Raw genomic sequence first — 24,044 nt, 5'->3', positions numbered from 1 at the left:
TTAAGGATTTTGTCCCTTGGGCATTATCCATTGCCCTCATGCCACCAAACACCACCTTCTGGTGTTCTAGAGTGTTTGGGTGTCTCAATAATGGTCTCTTTGACAATGGGCATTCCCCTTTCGACATTGACTTACTATATCGCAACATAAACAATTTATCCCCCATAAGGGTATATCTAACTTCCTTATTCCAATAAGAAGTCTTAGGTAGTTGCCTTTTACCAATTTAACGACTTATTTTGCACCTTTTGCTTAGTTGCCTCATAATTGTTAAGTCCTACAACTTATTGCTGGTGCTTCCACACCTCCATCATTATCTGGGTCACCACACTCTAACCGCATGCCTTCTAGCATAGGCTATGTTATTCCCATTTCCATTGGGATTCCTTTAGAATGGGTTCTCATAAACCCACCAACTTGACCTCAAGGCAGCACACCTTGGCACATTCGGTGTCTCCACACCATCGGCTCCACGGGCTTACCTTTATGACACTTCTTACTGGTGTCTAGATCTTTTTGCCAAGACCAATATGGTTGTCTCTTATGCCAATTATCCATTAGCACTGCACCATAGAATTCACGCACAACTTTATGTCAAAGTTGTTTTCTTCCCGGAAACTCCTTCCCACGACTTTAGCATGGCACCTTCTGCCATCAATGAGATACACACTGTTCTCATGCTTGGATCTCAAGATCCTCCCCATCCTTCGTGGGGCACCACACACCTCAGTCCAAATGCTTTCCTCAAGCCCTTAAGATTATACCTTGACTCTATTGGAGTTATTCAACTTTTTTGACTTTGTTAATCCGATGACCCATGGGTCCTACTTTTGAGGTGCTAGCTCATTGGAATACAACTCTTTGTATTCATGTCCTACTCCAAAGACCGTCTTTTGCAAGTGTTACTCCGACATTCGATTTTTTTTCTCTAGGGGCAACCTTTTGCCCCTTATGACCACTTGTCCATGTGATGAAAATACCAACTCATCCTTTAAGTACACCCCCAACTCCTTGGGTTGTTCCAACATTTATTCCGGCTATTATTTCAAGGACTTGTGTCCCTTTCCGTATTTGACCTCCCACGGTCATCAATTCCGGTCTCAAATTTATGAGCACCAGCCCTAACTATATAAGGGTAATCTTGTGACTCCTTTATTGTTTTGGAGTCTGCATCTTGCCCGTGATCCCAACGATAGTTGTTTACTACAACTACATTAGCCGGTTTACTGCGTCAAACGCTCATCTGGATCACATCCTCAATTCTTTAAGGAAACCATTACACTGTTCCCAAGATCCCAAAGTCGTTCTATTATTGGCCCTTTTCTATCCACCACGTTGTCTACAAGTTCACACATGAACTGTAATGGAGAGTCATGTCTTCCCGACCTACTACTCCTCAAGGATAGGCCCACTCCTCGGACCTTTCAATGCCAACACCAGTGGTGATATACTTGAGCACCAATAAAAGTCAGACTAAGGAACAGCTCCGATACCAAGTTGTAAGCGACTAAATTTTCCATTCTATTTTAGTCATTTAACCACACCTCCAACCACTTGGAGGAGTCTCACTCACAACCTCCATAAGTCCCATTTCAGACTTGGGCTTGCTAGCCCCGAGAATGGCATCCCTACCACTCAACCTTTGCACTTGGTCCAAGTGCTCCACGTGTCCGATCCCGTGACCGACATCCCAAGGTACCATCGGCATATCAGCCTGTTACGCTAAGGCCATGCCCCTTCACCTTGGTCACACCGACGGTCTAACACCACCTGCATCATAGTCCCGTCTCTCAAGGACAGGGCTATCCGTCCATGAGTCATCATTCCAGATCTACTCCTTAGCATCCTCAGGATACCCACAGACATGGGGAATAGCCTTCCCCAATATCTCCTTTCCTGTCCCCACCAAGTCCCTTTTTGTCCTTGGCCGTGTTCACCAACACTGCCACTGGATCAAGGCCCACAGGCCCGACCACTAAGTCCCACGGTCCTCTGGGACTTCCTCACCGCACGACTGTATCCTTGGTCACTACATCAGAGGACTACTCCTCTTCCTTTCCACAGTCTGGGCCTTTGGGACAACATTTCGGAACACCGTGGCCTTACGCAAGCCTCGTGGGTACTCTCTCCGCCTTCCGCCTTTAGGTGCTCTAGCCATAGGCTTAGAGCGAGGTTTTGTTGAGCCACGCCTGGTATCCAAGTAGGTAGTGCCACCCACACTTGGACTGGGAGCATCGGCCAGTCGATCTCTCGGGGGAACTAGAGCCGGCTTTTGAACACTTCACCAAACTACCCTACTTGTCAGTCCATGTTCACTCTAGTCTTAGACTTCCCAGTGGGCAGCTCATCACCCAACACTGGGTCCGGCCTTCCTGGGCTAAACTGGCCTTTCTTGGCCAAACTGGCTCCACTGCAGTCCTCCCCCTACTATACTTTTGGAGCTCACCAAACCCCCCAGGGTTTGGGAGACAAACACTTTGGGCTTTCACCCTCTCAGACTCGGACTCGGACTCGGACTCGGACTCAGACTCGGGCTCGGTCTCGGTCTCGGCCTCGGGCTCGGTCTCGGTCTCGGGCTCGGTCTCTGTCCCGGTCTCGGTCTCGGTCTCGGTCCCGGTCTCGGTCTCAGTCCCAGTCTCGGTCTCGGTCTCGGTCCCGGTCTCGGTCTCGACTTCGGACTCCATCTCAGGTCCATCTCGAACTCCATCTCGGACTCCTTTCTTGGCCAAACTGGCTCCACTGCAATCCTCCCCCTACTATACTTTTGGAGCTCACTAAACCCCCCAGGGTTTGGGAGACAAACACTTTGGGCTTTCACCTTCTCAGACTCAGACTCAGACTCGGACTCAGACTCGAACTCGGACTCAAACCATACTCGGGCTCGGTCTCGGCCTCGGGCTCGGTCTCGGTCTCGGTCTCAGTCCCGGTCTCGGTCTCGGTCTCGGTCCCAGTCTCGGTCCCGGTCTCGGTCTCGACTTCGGACTCCATCTCGGGTCCATCTCGTACTCCATCTCAGGTCCATCTTGGACTCCATCTCGGACTCCATCTCGGACTCCATCTCGGGTCCATCTCGGACTCCATCTCGGGTCCATCTCGGACTCCACCTCAGGTCCATCTCGGACTCCATCTCGGGTCCATCTCGGACTCCATCTCGGGTCCATCTCAGACTCCACCTCGGGTCCATCTCAGACTCCATCTTGGGTCCATCTTAGGTCCATCTCAGACTCCATCTCGGATCCATCTCGGACTCCACCTCGGACTCCATCTCGGGGTCCTTCTCGGACTCCACTTCGGACTCCAACTCGGGTCCATCTCGGGTCCATCTCGGACACTTCCACGTGTCATGTGTTGGTCCTTTTGGGTCCCTTTTTGGAGCCTCGCTTATTGCTCGCTTTGTGCTCATTCCTCGAGCACTTCGTTGGGAGTTCCACTCCCACTCTCGACCTTTTCAAGTTGGAGCTTTTAGTCCAAACGTGTTACGCTCGTTTGGCTTTCGCTTCGGCCACTACCACGTGGCACCCTTTCGGCTCCACTTTGGGGCCTAGGGATTTTGTGTCTCACAGGGAAGTGGAGTTGCACCATGTGCAATGTAAGGTGTCGGAGACACCTAAGAAATTGACTCTGAGAAGTCAAAATTAAAAGTTCCAAAGTGCAAAGGTTATGTCAATAGAATCTGAGACAACTCAAGAATGAGTAGTGGAATTGAGTTAGAGAGGTGGTCTTTAACAGGTTTAGCTAGAACTGAACCAATAAAATGGAGCAAACCACCCCAGATGGTTGAGTGAGTCTCTATGTTGAAGAGACTATGCTCCTTAGAGGATAAACAAGGCATGGTGAGCTTTCGGTGTCAAACCATAGTCAAATATTGGTTGGGTGCCAAAGATGGAAATGGTAATACATGCGGGTGTTACTTTATAAAAGGGTTTACCGTTCATGAGGACATTGAGCTTTGTCTATGGGTGGTGGAGTTGTGAGACACAAAATCCCTAGACCCCAAAGTGGAGCTGGAAGACGCCACGTGGTAGTGGCCGAAGCGAAAGCCAAATGAGCGTAACACGTTTGGACTAAAAGCTCCACCTTGAAAGGTCGAGAGCGGGAGTGGAACTCCCAACAAAGTGCTCAAGGAATGAGCATGAAGCAAGCAATAAACGAGGCTCTAAAAAGGGACCCAAAAGGACCAACACATGACACGTGGAAGTGTCCGAGATGGAGTCCAAGATGAAGTCCGAGATGGACCGAAACGGAGTCCGAGATGGAGTCCGAGATGGACCGAGACGGAGTCCGAGATGGAGTTCGAGATGGAGTCCGAGATAGACCCGAGATGGAATCCGAGATGGAGTCCGAGAAGGACCCGAGATGGAGTCCGAGTCCGAGTCCGAGTCCAAGTCCGAGAGGGTGAAAGCCCAAAGCATTCGTCTCCCCAGACCCTGGTGGGTTTGGTGAACTCCAAAAGTATAGTAAAGGGGAAGACTGCAGTGAAGCCAGTTTGGCCAGGAAAGGCCAGTTTGGCCAGGAAAGGCCAGTTTGGCCCAGGAAGGCTGTACCCAGTGTTGGGTGATGAGCTGCCCACTGGGAAGTTCAAGACTAGAGTGAACACAGACCGACAAACACGGTAGCTTGGTGAAATGTTCAAGAGCCAACTCTAGTTCCCCTTGGAGATCGACTGGCCGATGCTCCCAGTCCAAGTGTGGGTGGCACTACCTACTTGGATACCAGGCATGGCTCAACGGAATCTCGCTCTAAGCCCATGGCTAGAGCACCCAAAGGCGGAAGGCGGAGAGAGTACCCATGAGGCTTGCGTAAGGCCATGGTGTTCCGAAATGTTGTCTCAAAGGCCCAGACTGTGGAAAGGAAGAGGAGTAGTCCTCTGGTGTAGTGACCAAGAATACAGTCGTGTGGTGAGGAAGTCCCAAAGGACCATGGGACTTAGTGGTCGGGCCTGTGGGCCTTGATCCAGTGGCAGTGTTGGTGAACACGGCCAAGGATAGAGAGGGACTTGGTGGGGACCAGAAAGGAAATATTGGGCAAGGCTATTCCCTATATCTGTGGGCATCCTAAGGATGCTAAGGAGTGGATCTAGAATGACCACTCATAGACGGATGGCCCAGTCTTGGAAAGACGGAATTGCAATGCAGGTGGTGTTGGACCACCGATGTGACCAAGGTGATTAGGCATAGCCTAGCGTAACGGGCTAGTATATTGGTGATGCCTTGGAGTGTCGGTCATGGGACCGGACACGTGGAGCACTTGGACCAAATGCAAACGTTGAGTGTTATAGATGCCATTCTCGGGGCTAGCAAGCCCCAAGTCCTGAAAGGGACTTATGGAGGTTGCAAATGAGACTCCTCCAAATGGTCGGAAGTGCAGTTAAGTGACTTAAGTAAAATGGAAAAAATTAGTCATTTACAATAAGGTAGGAACTCCTATGTGTTTCTAGCTAAGCATACTCAGCCTACGAAGCAATTATCATCCTCAAGGCCTCACTTGACGCTGGTTTGGAGCCAGATGAGATAACTTACTCAAGTATCATCGATCCGCTATGCAACTTAGAGCTCTGGAATATCGTGCTCGTCTGCCACCACTACTTCGGGATGATGAAAGCTCCTGCCTCCTGTTTCTAAGTTTGACGGCCACCATCTCCTCGGCCTCCTCCAGAAATCCAGCTCGAGCTATCATCCAGCAATATTGAGGGACTAATCTTAATATGCGATGGTTCTTGCCAAGCCAGTGCAAGACAAAGCAAAAGAGAACTTACTGTGTCTGCCAAACACCTTTGCTATCATGCCCTTTGTTTTAGTCTCATTTCGGTCCTAAATGCTATTTATGGAAAGTGTCCAGATTTGCTCATTTGGCATATTTACGGAATGTAGAGATTGTATTGAACACAATGGTGTTCGTCCCGTGTCCAAATTCGCAATCTAAGGACATTCCATATTTAGTAAGTTTCAAGCTTGTCCTTTATATTAAAGGAGGCTTGGGGTGAAAGCTCAAAGCGTGTGTTCCTCAAAGGGGGGGAGGGAGGGGGGGGCTGTGGGGGGTTCCAAATGTATAGTAGGGATAGTGGGTAGGTCAAGCATGGCCAACCAACCTGAGGCATAGTCTAGCTTTCGTTTGCGTGCCTGTCCTTGTTTTGTGTCCGACTTGGGTCTAAGCCCAAGTTCTATTCCATGCTAGCTGGTGGTGTACCCATATCCTCACATTAGGCCACCGGTATGTCGAAATAGCGCCAGACTCCATTTGGCTCTGTTTTGCATGCTAGTCCTGGCATTGAGATGCTAGTTGCTCTAAGACTATTCCAAGTCACTCTAGGCTCCTGTTCCTTCGCTCCTTGGGCTGTATGCTCAGGAGTTGCTCCATGGTCCGGTTCCATCACTTCTTGGCTCCATATTTGGGAGTTTGGCACCGTTCCTTCGTTTAGTGGCCCAAGGCCCTAAACCTTGGGTTCCACACCACTGTCCTATGGACACGTGGCATGTAACACGTGGCATAAGATACATGGCACATGGAGGGTTTAGGTTCTGCTTCATGGTGTTATCCTATGGTAAATCACCATAGGATAAAAGGTAAAAACCTCATGCGCTACAGGATGACAATGCAAGAGATGGGGTCACCTACTAAACAAGTGGCAAAGATAGGGCTAAGGGAAGCTAGCATCAAGATAATGCTGAAATAAAAGGTTGGGATAGGCTTGGAGATTCCTAAATTAATTTTGTTAATCTTAATCTCCTACTTGGAATTAGCAAAGAAGTATAGGCTTAAGTAGGACTTGAAGAAGTAGGATGCAATTGCATTGCATCCTAGGTGGTGGTAAAATAGCATAGTTGTGCCAATTTAAATATGCCATCTAAACCCTAGAAACCATAGAAGTCATGTTTAATCAATATAGCATCTATGGTGTGACATGGAGATGCACAAATATTCCATAGAAGTTATAGGAGGAGAATTTACACTAAAGGATAGTAAAGATTTGGAGGAAATCAGTAGGAGAGCCGACTATAAAAATAGCAAAGAAGGGTTAAATTAGGCTTTACCCCTTTCTTGATGTGATTAATAGTGTTTAATATTGTTTAAAAGTGCTTTTAAAGTGATCTTAGTGAGCAATGAGAAGATTATGAGTGTTAGTGAGATTGCACTCAATTTTTATTGAGTTTTGGAGTGTTTTAAAAGAGCTTTGATTATAGCTCACAGTTAGCCAATGGCAACAAAATGTCCTTAAGCATTTTCATCAAGTAATCCTTATTTGTTTCTCTTACAACTCACTAGATTCTTGATTGGGTGGAGTGCAATGGAATTTGTGTAGCACAGCACCTCTTAGTCTCAATTTTGGTAGAGATCCTACTGAATCAAAGCAGCCAGAGGATAATTATAAACCCAAATAGATCTTAAGAGCTAAGAATAAAATGCCACATTTTCTTGGCTAGGAAATGTTTTCAATGAACAATGTTGTGGGGAGATTAGTGGCTGGGAATTGTATGTGTGTGCAATTAAGGGGCTTATTGGGTCTTTAAATCTCTATCTGGAACTCTAGTTCTCTCATTAACTTCATGCTTTTGCATTCTTGGAAAAGCTCTCCATGCAATTAGCCATGTGGCAAAATATCTATTAGTGATGTCACCCAATCAAGGTGAGTTCCATTATTCCCCCTTCCTAAATGGCATAGTCACACAGCTACACTAGCCAAACAATTGTACCAACTCCAAAGTGTAGAGAAAGAAGTTCTATAACTCCCCTATTATGAAGCAATTCTTATCTTAAACAAGTCCCAACTATATAAGTTCTTTGCCTAACAAGGACTATACTAGTAGAAACATACCCTCCATTCAATTGCTGGCAAGCTAATCATGCCTTTGACAGTATTTTAGTACACCAAGAAATTCACTTCCACCCCAGCCCTGCAATCTGCAAACAAACAAAATCACTCTAAGAACAAACAAATGCCTCAACAAGCTTGCCTTCGGTGATGGATTCCGGCACTCCTTTCAAGAAGCACCAAAGTCTCCCTTGGTGATGGGAAAATTGTATGGCAGCTTTAGTTTCTTGGAACTCCTCTGGTCATTCCTGAGCTTCCCAAATCCCACCACCACACCTGTCAAGCTACCCCTGGGAGTCATCACTGGTGCTCCACACTCAATCCTGGTCCCGTCCCATGGCAGCATGATATGACGGTAAGGAAGGAATAGACAGCTCTTCTCGATATTGTCAAATCCATCACCTCCACCAATATGTTTTATTTCGTTAAAGTGGGATTTATTCAGTAAAATGGGACTAGGTACAAATTTTCAAGTATTTGAAAATGACGTGAAATTATATGTTTTTTGTCCAGGGGCTAGACATATCTGGGGCATGGTGACTAGCGCGGTGACTTTGTGTCCAAACTGAGTCCATCTGGTTGTATAATAAATCTCATTGTCAAGGTGAACAAGCCGAATCTGAAGCTAAAGAAGAGCGATGGCATGCACGCACACACTATTTGTTTGTTCATTGAGCGTGTGGTGAGCTTTCCAAGATGAACGTCATTCCTATTAGCCAGACATATAACTTAATGGTGAGAACATTTAGATATTATTCAATGTTATCTTTTTCTAACGAATCTAATTGTGAAGGTGTAGCAAGAGGCATTGCTAGTCTGGAGAAGTCATTTAACTCATTTGACCTTTAGTGTATTTTCATGAAACTAAATAACATTCATATTATTAAGGAATTTCTCTAGTACCTTTTTTTTATGACATAGAGGCTTGCATTTCTTTCAAAGGTGATTTAGTAAAAGGCCTGAGGGCACATGCCATTCTATTTCTCAGACTGGTATTAAGATATACTAGTGCAAAGGGAAAAAGGTATTTGGTGATCAAGTAAATGGCATGAAGGCACACGCCATTATAAGCCTAAGTGCTAGTGGACACCTCCTTTTTGGTACTCTTAGCGGTACTATCATCTTTCTCCGGGTCAGTTGTTTTGCTTTGGATTGTTGTCTCTGACGTTACTGGGGCGTTCTCGATAGTTGTTAATGTTGCCGTTTGTTCAGAAAAATGATCACCTGGAGTATAGTACGGGGAGTTTGGAAGACTTATATATTCTACATCTTCACCTATCTCCTTCTCCGTCTCCTTTTCTGCCTCACTTACAGATTTTGTGCTTGCCATGAGAACGCTCTTCACCCTAAAATATGGAGTTCGTTGTGTTATAAAAGGAAACCAACACACACGCTGCAAGGGAATGATGGTACATAAAGCACGTAAGCCCACAATATGGGTTTATGTGCCATTAATATGGGCCACACGCCATATTATTAGATTTATGCACGTGTGATTGGTAAATGCATATGTCACATCATCTTTGTTTTACCTCACACACTATATCAGGCCTAATGAACCATATCACATGTGCGCACATGCTATATATATGGAGAAGTATTATGCAAGGATAGAAAAATTCAATGCATGATTGTGGAGAGCAATGGCATGAAGCCACATGCTAAATAACATTTTAGAGAAAGAATTAAAATAAAAACATGCAAACAATACTGAGTGGACCAAGACTTAGAAGTGCACAATTGAATGAGGTATTTCTAATAAATATTTCACTCACCTCATATAGGAATGGTTACCACTCTCAAATGGCGTATCGCCTCATGCCATCACCTCGCAATTTGTTATAACAATCCAATGAATTCATATTCGGCTTGTTCACCTTGAACTTTAAATAAGATTTGCTAGAACAACTAAGAATTTATACTTGTTATTTGTATCATCTCACCTAGGAATGGCGTAAGGCCACATGCCATCATGCCTCCTCTGATTCAGATTCGGATTGTTCACCTTGAAATAAAATACATTAGAAACTTAGTAAAGGAATATTAATGAATCTCACCTTGAACCCGGGTTATGAATGCTCTTGCTGCATCTCTTGCATGGTCTGGCAAGGTGATGGTGGCACTCTGCTTCCGCATCCAACCATGCACAACATTATCCACCAATATGCTCATGCTGGGATCCCTTGGATTCAGCACCCATCTCTTTTCTAGGCAATCCTTCGTATATCCGGAACTTGGCTTGAACCACTCCACAGTTACATTAAAGGAGTTAGTTTCCGCGTCCTCCTCTGCATTAGTGATGCAGCGCCCCACCCATATCATTTGTTTTTTATTACTGGGTCTGACAAGCACGACCATTCCTTTGCAGACCTGTACTGGATTGAATGCTGAATCCGGCTTCTTGTTCCTCGGCCCACAATAGTGATCCTCAACATCGTTATCTGTCACTGCATTTCCAGAGGACATTGTTCCGCTACTATCTGGTGCTCTGGGTTCTGGCCAAAAGGACTCTTCCAATTCTTCATATACAACCGGCCCATTTTGGATAGCAGATATAATCTTCTCCCAGTATTCAATCAAAGGCTTGCACCTCTGAAAATAGGATTCTCCACCAAACACCAACCCCCTCTTTCAGAAGGCAATATGCTGTCTAATCCCGGCCACTATACTTTCCTGGTCTTTGAGTCCATCCGAGTGCATCGGCCGTGGGGAACCCTGAGGAATTATAGGTTCCCCAGTTATGGGATCTCTCTTGAAGAGTTCAATGCCGTCCACTGGCAGCCACACTGTGTCCCATTCTCTCATCTTGTACCTCATCACTGGAGCACCGTCACGCATGCTGAAATGAAACTGAAGAGGCTTCGAGTGGCCAATCAACATTTCGGATCCGTCCCTGATGTAGCCTCTTACAAACCCCTTAAAGTCTGGAACCTCTGTCACAAGTGCAGCTTCAACAGTGCCTTTGATGCAATTTTGGAATTCATCGTAGAGTTGTGGGAGGGTGAGGACATTGGATCGCTGGAGGGACTCTGCCAAGTGACTGAACATGGCATCGACGTCTTCATGAGTGTGCCCAACCATGAGAAAGCCAAGTGTAACCGTTTCAAATATGCCTTTGGCAACAAGCATTGCCAAGTACGCGAAGACGTACATGTTTTTGTTCTCACTGCCAGCATTGTCTGTTTGGAGCAGAAGATGGGGTGGAAGGCCACATCGGCCGCAAGAACTTCCTTGAGATTCTACTTCGTTAAGATGAGGCTGTGCATTCACCGGGAGACCAGCCTCGTCGGAATGGCATGAGGCCTCACGTGATAACCCTACAATCTGACGGCCAACATATTCACTGGGATGGCATGGGGCCCCACGCGATACTGCAAGCCTTTGCTCCTCCTCCAGCTGAACCCTGTATGGGGTTCGATCGACAAGGGCCTTATGCAAGGGTTGGCCGTTCAGCTCAGTCTGCGCACTTTGCAGAGACCTTAAGTGTTTTGCTAGGGACGCAATCATCATGTTTGCACCCCCACCACCCCATAGAGGTACAAAGAAGTTCCCATAGTTCTGGGCACCATGCCCATGAGCGATTATGCCAAACAGAGACACAGGCAGTTGCATGGATGAAGAGATTGCCTTGGGGGCAGGATTGAGTCGAGGTAAGCACGTCTTTTTCTGGTCCATTTTATCGTGGATGATGCAGAGGTAAGAGTCAGGTCTCTCCATGGAGAGAATCCTGTTATGATAATATGCAGTCCTGCAGCTTCTCTGCTCGATGTTGTGGTCGAGCCACCTTCTAACCAACGTCTCTCGCTCTTGAGCGATGCAAGAATTCTTCGACAAAGCCATTTTGATAGCAGTGCACTCGTCACACTTTGAAAAGCTGGAGTACTTTCCTATACTCACATCCCTGAACCTGTTGCTCCACAATCTACTAAATCTAAATTGGCTCAGCTTCCTGTAGCCATTACTCTGGAGTTTATATTCATATCTTCCAATATGGCCCCCTTGGTATACATGGAAGGGAGAACTCGTTGGGTGTCTCGAGTTCCATCTTCCAAGAGGCGGGTTTTATGTGGTTGTTGCTCGCTACATGTCTCGACAAACCTCTTGAAGATTGCCTCTCCATATACAACATGACCCCTGGTTTTGTGAGTACCGTCGTTCCCATGGACTGCCTGTTGAACCCTTTGTTCCTCGAACTCAGTTTTGATTCTGTAGAATGTGGTTTGAGGGACTCCATAAATGATTCTCCATGCCTTCATGCAGACCAAACCCCTCTGGAAGACCATGCCCCCCACCTGATGTTCTGAAGCATCAACAGATGACCGTAATGCCTCATACACAAAATTGCAAGCTGCCTTCCAAGACAATGTCTTGTATCTTGCTCTCTCCTCTTCAATAGCATCCCAATCAGCATGTTGACAGCACCTCCTCTTGCAACAAGCAACTGTCGAGACCATTCGAACCTCCATCGCCATTTTCTGCCTTTTCGGTTCGTTGCTCAGATCCCTTTGGCTGCGCTTTAGGAAGGTGTACTTTCTTTTCCCATGAAGAGATGTTCTGTCATCAGTTGTAGTGGTGTTTGATTGTGAATCCTTCACATTCTCAAACACTAAGTGCCTCAATTTCCACCGCACAATGCTTCCAATAGTCAGACTGTTTTCTTCTGTGTCAACAACCTCTAAAATCGCAACTCCAATATCATCCCAGCCCAATTCTTGATTAGCAACCGCATCCCATGGAAAGAGAAATGTGGTTCTGTCATCAGGTTGTAAGTGGTGTTTGGGATTGTTTTGAAAATCCTTTTCCACATTCTCAAACACTAAGTGCCTCAATTTCCACCGAGGGCACAATGCTTCCCAATTTAGGTGTCCCCAAGAACTGTTTTCTTCTGGTGGTTTTTCAAAACAACCTCTAAAATCGCAACTCCAATATCATCCCAGCCCAATTCTTGATTAGCAACCGCATTCTCTTGGATCGACAAACTGTGGCTAAGCCCTCAGCTACCACCTTCCCCCCCCCTTTCGGGGTTGTTTAGAAACACCTTTGCCTGAATCCATGTAGCACGATTCTTAAGATCCACGGAGGGAACATGCGTCACACTTGCGGAGGCCATTCTGAAAGTGCAGAAAAGAAGTTAAGACCATACAAAAAATGATTGGAGAATGGCTTAGATCATAGCATACCAAACAACCTCAATAGCATGAGGCCATATGCCATTATTCAAACATGCTATTGACACCCACGTGAAATTTCGCATTCACAAAATTGGCATGAGGCCTCACGCTATCTTTGGACGCGGCCAGACGCCAGTCCATGGCGAACATACCAGGAAGCACAAGTGCCGAATATCAAGAGGAAGTGGTAGCCACACCAAAGACAGTGCCGCTCGCAACACCACAACTACTTGTAGCGCCACTCGCAACACCGCAACTGCTCGTAGCGCCGCTCGCACAAACTGCCACTCGCATAAACTGCCGCTCGCAATGGCGCTCGCAATGCCGCAACCGCTCGTAGACACATAAACCACAGCTCACAACGCCGCTTACACAAGCAGCGCTCACTACGCTTAGCGGAACCAAGAACACGGCGCACAAAAATGATAGACCTAGGAATGAGTTCGAGATTTCAAAAATAACACACGCTTGAACGTCACATCAAATCCTCTGACAAACCAGATCTTATGATTCCTCTGACAAATTTCAAACTGAGTAGCTTCTAGACTTTGCTGTCGGAGGTTGAACTTTGTCACATCATGTCCTTGCCTCGATCTAGCTGTGCCATGTCAGTGATTCGAACTTTGCCATGCCATGTCAGCAATCCGCGCCAAGATTATTCGCCGCGTAAAGGAATAATTATGCTGTGTGTGTACGTCCATTTATGGCAATATAAGGCCATACGCCATTCAAAGAATAATGCTAGTCGAGCATTTTTTGGTGCATTTTTTGGTTCAAAATTGCATGAGCCCACACACTATAAAGTTTACCTGTACCAAAAATAAAAACAACTTTATTTACTTGGGAATTTAAGTGGTTGAGGCATTTTTAAACTTACAAACACATGCCCTACTTACATTCCTTTGGTTGCTTAAAATTCAAAAATATTATAAACCTTTCTTTTTGCATTTTCAATGTTTTCAATTATGGTTTTTGATTTTCGTAGGACCAGCCTAGTAATCTATTTGCATCCCATCATGTTTATAGCTAACTTTCGTTTGTCCCCTTCGCTAGCCTGAGATACATCTGCTCGGCATCTGCCTCTTACAGCATTTGCCCAGAAAGGGCATCTTTCTTCACGCAGCATTTGCCACATGTTTAGGGTTTAGGGTTTAGCAATTCAGTAGCTTGATAAACATGCAAATACAGAACTTGATGCAAAATCCTTTGATATGTCACAATGCCCCTAGGACCATAAACACATTTCAATAGAGAGGGTCCTTTCATTTCATAACTCCTTACATAGATCTTGGTGAAACCAGAGTTAGTGAAGTTGGTTTCTTGTGATCCCGCATCTGATTGTGATGTCCCTTTGCAGTGTCGATGGAAAGGTCAATGCACACCAAACTGTAAAATCTTGGAGCAAAATAACGGTCGGATCTATGGCAAATGCCCCTGAAACATTGTAAGGCTCGTGTGGTCTCATGTGGTGTCCGATCGAGATGCTTCTTTGCAGGGTCATCAAGAAGGACATTGTATACCATTCTTTATTTAGCTGAACATCTGGCATTTTTGGAAATACAAGATGCTTTGGAATATCCAATCATGCATGGTATAAATATAGCGAGGGTATTAAATGATATCCCAATCATGATCTTTCTTTTAGATTTCGCGTGCATGCAGTCCGAGGAATGATGACGTTGTGGATTTCTTTTGGATTTCACGTGCATGCATGCGCACGGCGATCCAGAAATTAATGGTGGCGCCCAAGTCCGAGGAATGATGACGTGGCGGGATTACCAACCGTCGTGACATTTCGCGCGTGTGAGGTTAGGTTTTGCATCGTACTCGCGCTCGCATCGCGCTCCCACTCGTGATCACGCTCACATTCGCGCTCATCTACCTTCTCTACAGGTTTCTCGTGTGCATTGGCGTCCACTCGCGCTTGCATCACACTCGTGCTCGCATTGCGCTTGCATCGCGCTCGTGTGCATCGGCGTCCACTTCAAGACACACCCAGTTTGTAACTTCGCCGCCAACTCCGCCGCCCACTCTGCCACCCACACACAGCCCACTTGGCATCCCGGGAGATTTCAGCGCCACTCTCCAACTGTAAGTGGCAGAGTAGCCTTGCTGCTACGATCCGCTGCACACACAGTGCACATTCGCCAGCGAGTCCGGCCTCGATTGTCACACCTCCATTCGGCTTCAAATGGTAAGTCTTTTAGGCCAAGTAGAAAATGGCATGAGGCCACATGCCATTCAGTAGCAACATTAGCATGCACCAATTGGGCTCTCGAGTGCAGTCCGGTTACAGATGGCGTGTAGCCTCACGCCATCTTAGGATGCGGCCTCAAGACATCTGATGCAGCGGTGAATGGCGTGTGGCCTCACGTTATTTCCAGCTGCTAGCTTTTCATCTGTCAGCTCTAATTGTTGTGCATTTCTGAACAGGCGAGGAATTGTGTTCTTCTTCCAGCCACTGTCAATGTGGATGCAGAGAAGGGGGAGGAGCTCACCAGTTGGACTTTCGGGATAGAAGGCGAGGATCTGAGGCTGTACAACACAGATGGTGGGAGAAAAGAATGCATGGGGATCCTCATCCAAGTGACAGACACTCCATGCAGTTCCATGCAAGAATATGGACTGGCACTTGTGGTAGAGACAGCATCCGCCTTCAAGATCCACCTTGCACATCCTAGCGGCTTCCCAGAAGGGGGCAGCGGCTATGAGGAATTCCTAGAGGGAACTAGGGAGAGGTACAATGGAGAGGTACAATGGATGAGGGATGCTTTTCAAGTCAGGGCCACGTTTTTCTCATTTCGTCGTCTTCGAAGGGTGCAAGAACGTGCAGAAACCATGTTAAGACAGTCGGGTGAGGATACGGTCCTAGGTCACGCACTAAAACAGGCTATGGATGTCTTATATTTTGAGATGGAGACTCGGCCAGATGATTTTCCCAAGATGGTCCTGGAAGAACAAGCCATCCAGCCTGAGCAGCCTATGGAAGAAATGCAGGAGGGGGATGAGGAGCCAGAGAAAGATAATGAGCAGGAAGAGCAGAAGGACGAAGAGGAGGACAAAGAAGAGGAGGACGAAGAAGAGGAGGACGAAGAGGACTTGGATGGTCCTCACAATGGTGACGATCACAATAACGACGACGACTGTAGCGCATGTGATCATGGGATGAGATTTGGATATACTGTCACCGTGGATCCTTGGAACCTTGGGGGATAAATGAGGATAAAATAGCCACTAAGGGCTCTCTCATCAAGCAATTGCCCCTTTTCCAGTTGGCTTAAGGGGAGAGAGATAAGGTGCGCTACAACGACAATGATGACGACGATAGCCAGCCTGAGGTGGCCAAAGAGCAGCGGAGGAAGGTCATACAAGACAAACCATCAGGTAAATAATAGTACATCCATTCCTAACCTTTTACCATTTCTAACATTGTCTATGTAGGTCATAGAGCAAATGGTAAGTAGAGATTATTCAGTTGAATTAAGATACAAACTCTAGCCTTTAGTGTCGAGGAAGGATAGTGCCAAGCAAGGGTCGAAACGTATGTCCAATCCTTCAGAATCAGCAGTGCGCCCAAGTGATATCGGTCCTAGTTCCTCAATAACAGTTGATGGTAAATACAGTATAGTCGATTCAATGTGCTAATGAGTTTGTTTTTAGTAGCACGGGAGGATACCATCTCAATCGAAGGGAGATATTTGGACATGCATATAGATCCGCCAGTGGACTCTACTTGCCTGCAAGAGTCATCAGAGCTGGTGGAGGCTACTATCCATATCAACGCCAAGTAAGCTGACCACGCTCCACTTGATGCTGCCCATACCACTAAGTCAATCTTGTCCACGTATCCAACTGACGGTGACCAAGCGCCATTGGACCCACATGAGGCCGCCCCAGCCGCCGAGCTGGTCGTATCCTCATTTCCAACGGACTCAATGTGTGCCCAATCGTCTGACTACGTGCCGTTGGAACCTCCCTACACCGCCTCTGCTGCCTGTTCGGTCATGTCCACTTTGCCAACGGAGGCACCAGCTGAAATGGCGTGTGATCACACGCCATCGGAACCACCCCATGCCACTGTTGAGCCAATTGTACCAGAGTCTACAGCTGAAATGGCATGTGCCCACACGCCATCGGATGCGATTGACCCCACATTGCAGAGGAGAGTATTTCCGCCCTTCACGTTTCCTCGACCAAAACCCTCTCAACGACCATCGGGAGCACCATTCGCTAATATTGTAGATGGTAAAATTGACTTGTACCATTTTTTATGCTGACGCATTTCATTTCAGAGTCACGGCGAAGGTACTATATCGTTTTTGATCTGAACGGTGTCCTTTTCTCCCATGAGCGTGGCTCGTCCTCGAATGTCACTACACCCTCCAAAGCCTGCGGTCGCAAGTTGGTCAAAAGAGACAGATTCACATTAATCACACGGGAGAAACTGCGGGATCTAATAATGACCATGCGACACTTAAAACAGAGGGTCGGGTTCAATTTGCAATTGGGAGTTTGGACATCCATGATGCGCCACAATGCATTAATGTTGCTATAGATGATGCACGATCAGACGCGAGTAATATTACCATTTGACTTTCTCCTAACGCAGGAGGATTGCTTGACTATGGTCCATGTGAGGGGTAGTAAGCCCATCTTCGTCAAGCCAGAGGCTGTAGTGATGAACCGGACTGCTAGGTCAAGTGAAATCCTCATCATCGATGACTCGCCAATTAAAACTGCAGCGAACACGCACACATATGCAATGCACCCCATCTCTTGCAGTATGGAAACTAGGGAGAAGAAACCGTATGTTCTAGGGGACCTTGCAAAACGGCTTGGAGCGATGGTGATAGAGAACCGGCCAGTCCAGGAGGTGGCTGCAGAAATCAACCAAATGGCAGATGGAACGGTATATCAGAAGCCATTTGATCGGACAAACACCAGTCATCATTTATGGCATGTATATTGTCTAGCCAAGCACTATCCGCATCTCCATAATCTGCTCAACCGGATGGGTTCTTCGACCACTGAACATGAGCGTGGATGTATTAGAGAAGAGATGGCATTACTATTGGGTTTAAATCCTGATAGTGTGGAGAATGACGAAATTCCAAGATTATTGTATAGGCGTTGGAGGCAAAAAATAATAGTCTGAGATGGCATGTATTTATTTAAAAATGTAACTTATTATGGCATGGGGTTCCATGCCATTGTATTAATATTAAAAGACAATTCTTTGAGAGGATTTGCATTATACTAGAAGTGTTACAGCATGTTATTGGAAGTCTACGAAGTTGTTTTATTAATAAGGGGAAAGTAAAGATTGAATGGGGACTTGGGCTCCACCTAGACTTGGAGCAATTGAGCCAATATTAAAAGGATGGAAAGAAATTGGACGACGATGACAAGGAGAAGAGAGAGGTGAAGCAGTGGCAAGGGGAGGAGAAGTGATTGAGTAGATATTTCCTTGTTTAAAATAAAATGGCATGTGCCTCAATGCAGTTGAATTTTGTTATATTTATATACTATATAAAGGTTTGGAAACCTTATTTTACAAGTGGGATAATGACAATTCCCACTTTAACGAAATAGAGCTTGGAAGAGGGTACACATTTGGGATTGCCACTTCGTTTAATAGACAATAGTCAATGTAGAAATGAATACTCCCATCAGGCTTCGTCACAAGATGAGGCTCACATGCTCAAGGACTTTATGACTTCCAAATAACACCCTTTTTTAACATCTCCTTGACATTGGCACGTAAAATCTTGATCTCCTTGGGTGACCGATGATAAATGGGAACCTTGATTGGATGAGCATCCTCAATTGGAATTGGATGATGTGTGGCAATCTTGGCCCCAGATGATAGGTCAAATTCAAAGAGAGTAGAATACTCCTTCATGAGCTGGTCCACCTCTGCAACACAAAAATCGTCAGAGAGATTGGAAAAGGGAAGAGCAGAACAAGATGGAAACATAGGAGGAAATAGTAGGGGAACAAAAGTAATGGAAGCAAAGGTAGAAATAAAGGGACAAAAAGGTACAGAAGTGAAAGGAATGGATGAAACATAAGGAAATATGAAACAAAAGGAAGAAGCCTCAAAATCACACTTGGCATGATTACATTGCAACTAATCTATACCAAGAATGAGGTTAAAAGCTTGATTCGACACCACCTGCAATGACTGCAACTCAAGCTCAAAATCGCTCACATGCACAATCAAGTCCACCTCATCTTGTGCATATGTATGTGTACAACTGTTGCCATAAAGAATGAAAACTGGTTCTGCCCGCACAATGCAAGTGTAGATGACAATGTGTGGCAATAGGTCAAGCAATAGAAGATAAACTCGAACCTATATCAACCAATACAGAGAGAATAATAGGAGATCTTTTGTTATAAAAACGAGTTTAGAAAGTAAACACTGGATGAACCGGTGCCAAGTGAACCCCTTGATGATACTCCCAAAAGAAAGATGAAGGGGTCACTGACTTATTCACGCAAGGTCCCTCCGTTACTTGCATGACTCCTTGTTTCCCAGATATATCTCGGTGTCCAAATCGTCCACTGCAGCAGCACCAATGGGACATTACTGATGCCAAAGTCTCCACCTAGGAAATGGAGGTTGCCAATCCGGAAACCACCGACAACGCCAATAAGTATGACCAACTTCATCACACACCCAGCAGCGAACATCACGGTCACGACCACGTCTTCGACCTTGTCCTTGGACTCAAGCAGCAGCAGCATCAACCTCCATTGGAACAGAACCATCACCCAAAGGAACTGGAGCTAAAGGACGTGCAACAAAAAGTGGAAGAAGCGATGTCTCATAACGTTGTGCCAAGTGAAGAGTATCGTCAAGGGTGGCAGGAGCAAGTGCATGGACAAGTCCGACCAGATCTTGACAAAGTGCTGGCCACAACATTCATAGTTTGAACTGCTCCGACATATTTGGCTCCGCATGAAGCAAAAGACTTCGGAAACGAACACCAAATTGCATCACCGACTCAGATGGCCTTGGCAAAGATAATGCAATTGTTGGAAGGCATCATCATAGTTGTTAGCATGTCTGAATGCGCGTTTGAAGACGTCCGGGAAAACACTCCAATCCTCACGAGTAGCTGTGCCCAAACCATTGTACCACTGCAATGCCATCCCTTGGAGACACATAGGAAACTCATGCAAACAGCAAGCATCATCCCAAGAATGATATGTGGCAATCACCATGAAGTGATTAAACCAACGGTACACATCATCCCTAGAATTCCCGTGAAAGAACCCTAGCCAAACGCGAGGATTGGCACCAAAAGCAAGAGTTGTACCACGTGCCGTGAACGTTGCCATCAACTGAGTTTGGTTATTCAATTGCAAGCATATAGCATCAAGTAATTGTACCAACTGCTACTCTAGAGTCAAAGGAGGAGATTGCTGATTTGCCATGAAGATGAATGAAAAAGAAAGAGCAAAAGAAGAAAAAAAAAAGCTAGAAGGAAATGGTAGATCTAGACAATGCAAAAAGCTAGATCTAAACCAAAATCCTGAAAGGAAAAAACAAAAGGAAGGAAATGGAAAAAGTTAAATCTAGACAATGCAAAAGTTAGATTTAAACCAAAATCCCAAATCCAAACACTCTTCATGAATAATAAAGATGCCCTTCACTTTCACTAATGTGAGTGCATAAAATATAGAAAGGAAATACAGAAATGTGCATATTAATTAACCCAAAAACCTTAGTTTATATACAGGAGCAAGTGGTCCGAATTGAAACCAATTTAACGACTACCAAAATCCCATTATGCTAATATTAGTATACGGCATTATAGCCGTACACTTGGCCCTCACAAAGTCTTATTTCTCTCTTTTTTTTTAATGGAACATTTAAAGTATTATCCTGAGGACTCAATAATCACAGTCTGGTAAGCTTTTATAAAAATTTACTAGTCATTAGGACAGAAATATAATTCTGGCTGAACAATTGCCACGTTTGGAGCATTAGGTCGGAGGATTGAAACCTCCCTAGTTTTTCATTGAATCGTTTTCGTCCTTGGAATCGAGCTCCAGATCTAGGGTAACGGGCCCAATTCTCGCCCAAGTCCTTAATTCTGGCCACCCCTGGCCCAAACCTTGTCCATGTGATAAATGGAAAATTACACGGCAATTTTTTGGTGGGTTCAATGGCATTCTAGGTTGCGATGGATTTGAGTGTGATCCAAGCATTCATCACTTTTTTCAATCACAAATCTAGCTATTTAGAAGAAAAGGAACTCATTCCACTGCTCTATTTCATCTGTATTCCTAAGTTTAGAAGAAAGCTTAATAAAACTGTAGGAGCAAGAGATTTGCTAAGTTCAGCTATTCATCAAGTTGCATTTCATCATAGGGTCAAAGTATCTCAGGAGTGGGCAAAAAAAGTGAAAAAGTTGGAAAGAACACATCAAATCTTGAGGTATGCCACTCTTTTGAAGAAGAAAAACATTCATTTCTTAATAATTTCTTAGATCCTATCACAAGATTTACTGTTCAATCAATTACAAAGCTCAGCCAACACAATATACGTACACGAAGCACATCGCACACCATTTCCTTGCCTGGTCAAAATGCTATAATAAGAAACCAGCATACTACAGGGCAAAAGAACACAACTTTCAAGAGCTTGTGTGCAAACACTCACAGCTCCCAGAGGCTGTCCCATTCTAGGCTGTCCTTGCCACAAGAGGTAACTATTTGTTTCCATTTCAGATTTTTAACTAGACTTGCTTCCAGCCCGTAGTGCAGAGAAGTTTGGCAGCTCCTGTCCCTGAAAGTGTACCTGAAAGCTAATGTCCTAGCACTGCAAAGGTAAAAGATCGTCAGGTTGAAAGAAAAAGAAATGCTTGACTTCTCTACTGTCTTGTAAGTCAGCCTCCAGCCAAAGCACGTAGCCAGAAGCATGCAACTAGAACATGGAATGAAGAATCAATAAAGAAGGCTATGCATGAGGTGGAAGAGTGTGGCATGTTTGAAAGAAAAGCTGCTCAATAATTCAATGTACCTCAGACAACTTTGCAAGATTAGTTAAGGGGACGCAGCACAGGACGACCAGGTCCTCCCACCATTCTTACATCATCGAAAGAAGAGTCTCTTGCATCTCTGGTGAAAGCTCGAGTTGAAATCGGTTATCCACTCACTTTCAATCAACTGAAAGATGCAGCAAAACTGTTAGTTGCTGGTAGAGTAACTACCTGGATAGAAGGAGGACCAAGTCGAAAATGGTGCAGAGGTTTTATGAAAAGACATCCAGAGGTCAGTAGCAAAGTCGCTGAGGCCTGGAGCTGCAACGAGCAAAGTCCTTGAATCAAGTAGTTGTGGCACAATTCTACAAAAACTTGGAAGCAACTTACATTGGAAACAACTATGAGGCAGATCACATTTGGAATGCTGATGAAACTGGTGTTCGGGCTAATCGTTCTGGAGGTGTCAAAGTGTTGGCTGCTCGAGGTGCAAGATCTTATTACCGAATTGTCCCAAACAACACAGAGCACATGACTGTTCTAGTGGCCATAAATGCAGTAGGTGGACGAATACCTGGCTTTTATATCTTCAAAGGTGAGCGGAGGATGCAAAATTGGATTGCAGATTGTGAAGTTGGAGCTGCATTTGCCATCAGCAAGAAAGCCTGGATGACAGACAATTTGTGGCCACAGTGGCTTGAACACTTTGTGAAATTAGTACTTGGTGGATGCTTGCCTACAAACCACCATGCTCTGATTGTTGATGGCCACAGATCCCATGTCACAAAGGTTGCACTTGACACAGCAAGAATGTTAGGTGTGGATGTGATTCTTCTTCCAGCACATACTTCTCACCACATGCAGCCATTAGACATTGCATGTTTTGGGCCATACAAGCGTTATTTCAGGCAGTGCGTGGATGAACACACTCTTGGACATCTAGGACACGAAGTCAATTGTCAAGATCTTGCACAGTTATCCAGTAGAGCCATGGCTATGGCTCTAACACCTACAAACATCTAGTTCGGTTTTAGAGCAAATGGTTTATGGCCGTTGAACAAGAATGCTATGGACACTCACTTTGGTCCAAGTACACTCCATGCAGTATCTTTCAATGACTTTGAAGCAAACTTCGAAAACAGTTTGGAGCTGGGAGACCAAGAGATCAGCAGCCACCTCAATCATGAGCAAGATCTAGTGCAACCTGAATAGCATGAGGATGTAGTGTAGGCTGAGGTCCATCTACAGCATCCAGTGCAGCTTGAGCAGCAAGCAAGCAATGATCGTGACTAGCTTGAGCATCTTAAACTTCCTAGACAACTTGAGCAACTAGGTAAAAAGCACTTCTCAATTCTCATTCACTTACAACTTTGTTTCCCAGGAGCTTTGCTAGAGCATCAAGCTGAGCACCATGAGCAACACGTGGATGTGCCTGGATGGCAATCAGAAAACAACAAGGTGGCATACCTACATGCAAAATTATTTTTAGGGGTGCAGAGTCGTCCTCGACTTGGACCAGTGTTGCAAGCTAGTGCTGGAACTGTTTTAACAAGTCCAGAATTCACTAGTGTTGTTGAAGGAATTGCCACTGCAAAAGAAGCACATGAGAAGCAGAAAAAATTGGAAGCAATTGAAAGGGCTGCAAGGAAAAAAGAAAGAGAAGAAGCAACAATAAAAAAGAAAGAAGCAGCAGCCATCAAAAAAAAGGAGAGGGAAGAAGCAGTAGCCAGAAAAGCTGAAGTGATAGAGAAGAAAAAATTGGAAGCCTTGAAAAAAAAGAGGGAGAAAGAAGAAGAAGCAATGAGAAAAAAAAATAAGAGAAAAAATGAAGTCCTGGAATCTCTAATGCCAAGCAAACACTAAAAACAAAGGTAACGAATTTACTTGTTTTCACTCTAATATCTCTAAGCTTGCTTGTAGTTACCTGGAGAATGTCATTGTCCCACACTGCCCTCGCTCCTCCTCGCAGCAACAAATGGACGATGTTAGGGCCATCGATGGACAAAAAATTAGGCCATAAATGGACGGATATTGGGCCATAAATGGACAGACTTAGGATAAGTTTAGACT

The 24,044-nt window shown here is 45.3% G+C and overlaps 1 protein-coding gene across 1 annotated transcript; it reads left to right on the top strand.

The window, feature by feature from the left end:
- Positions 1-22,232: 22,232 nt before the first annotated feature.
- LOC112351508 lies at positions 22,233-22,997 on the top strand. Its single transcript, XM_024689505.1, has 2 exons — positions 22,233-22,266; positions 22,387-22,997. Exons 1-2 carry the CDS (start codon positions 22,233-22,235, stop codon positions 22,995-22,997), a joined length of 645 nt encoding a protein of 214 aa, XP_024545273.1.
- The last annotated feature ends 1,047 nt before the right edge of the window (positions 22,998-24,044 follow it).

This window comes from Selaginella moellendorffii, unplaced genomic scaffold (assembly GCF_000143415.4).
Source record: "Selaginella moellendorffii unplaced genomic scaffold, v1.0 SELMOscaffold_62, whole genome shotgun sequence".
Lineage (NCBI taxonomy): Eukaryota > Viridiplantae > Streptophyta > Lycopodiopsida > Selaginellales > Selaginellaceae > Selaginella > Selaginella moellendorffii.
This window is presented reverse-complemented; position numbering and strand designations above follow the sequence as displayed.

What these genes read in the sequence shown, in the direction of transcription:
- LOC112351508 (XM_024689505.1), top strand. Translation starts at nt 22,233, where the DNA reads ATGGTGCAGAGGTTTTATGAAAAGACATCCAGAG. An exon ending in TTATGAAAAGACATCCAGAG is followed by an intron (nt 22,267 to 22,386) that starts GTCAGTAGCAAA and finishes ACTATGAGGCAG; the next exon opens with ATCACATTTGGAATGCTGAT.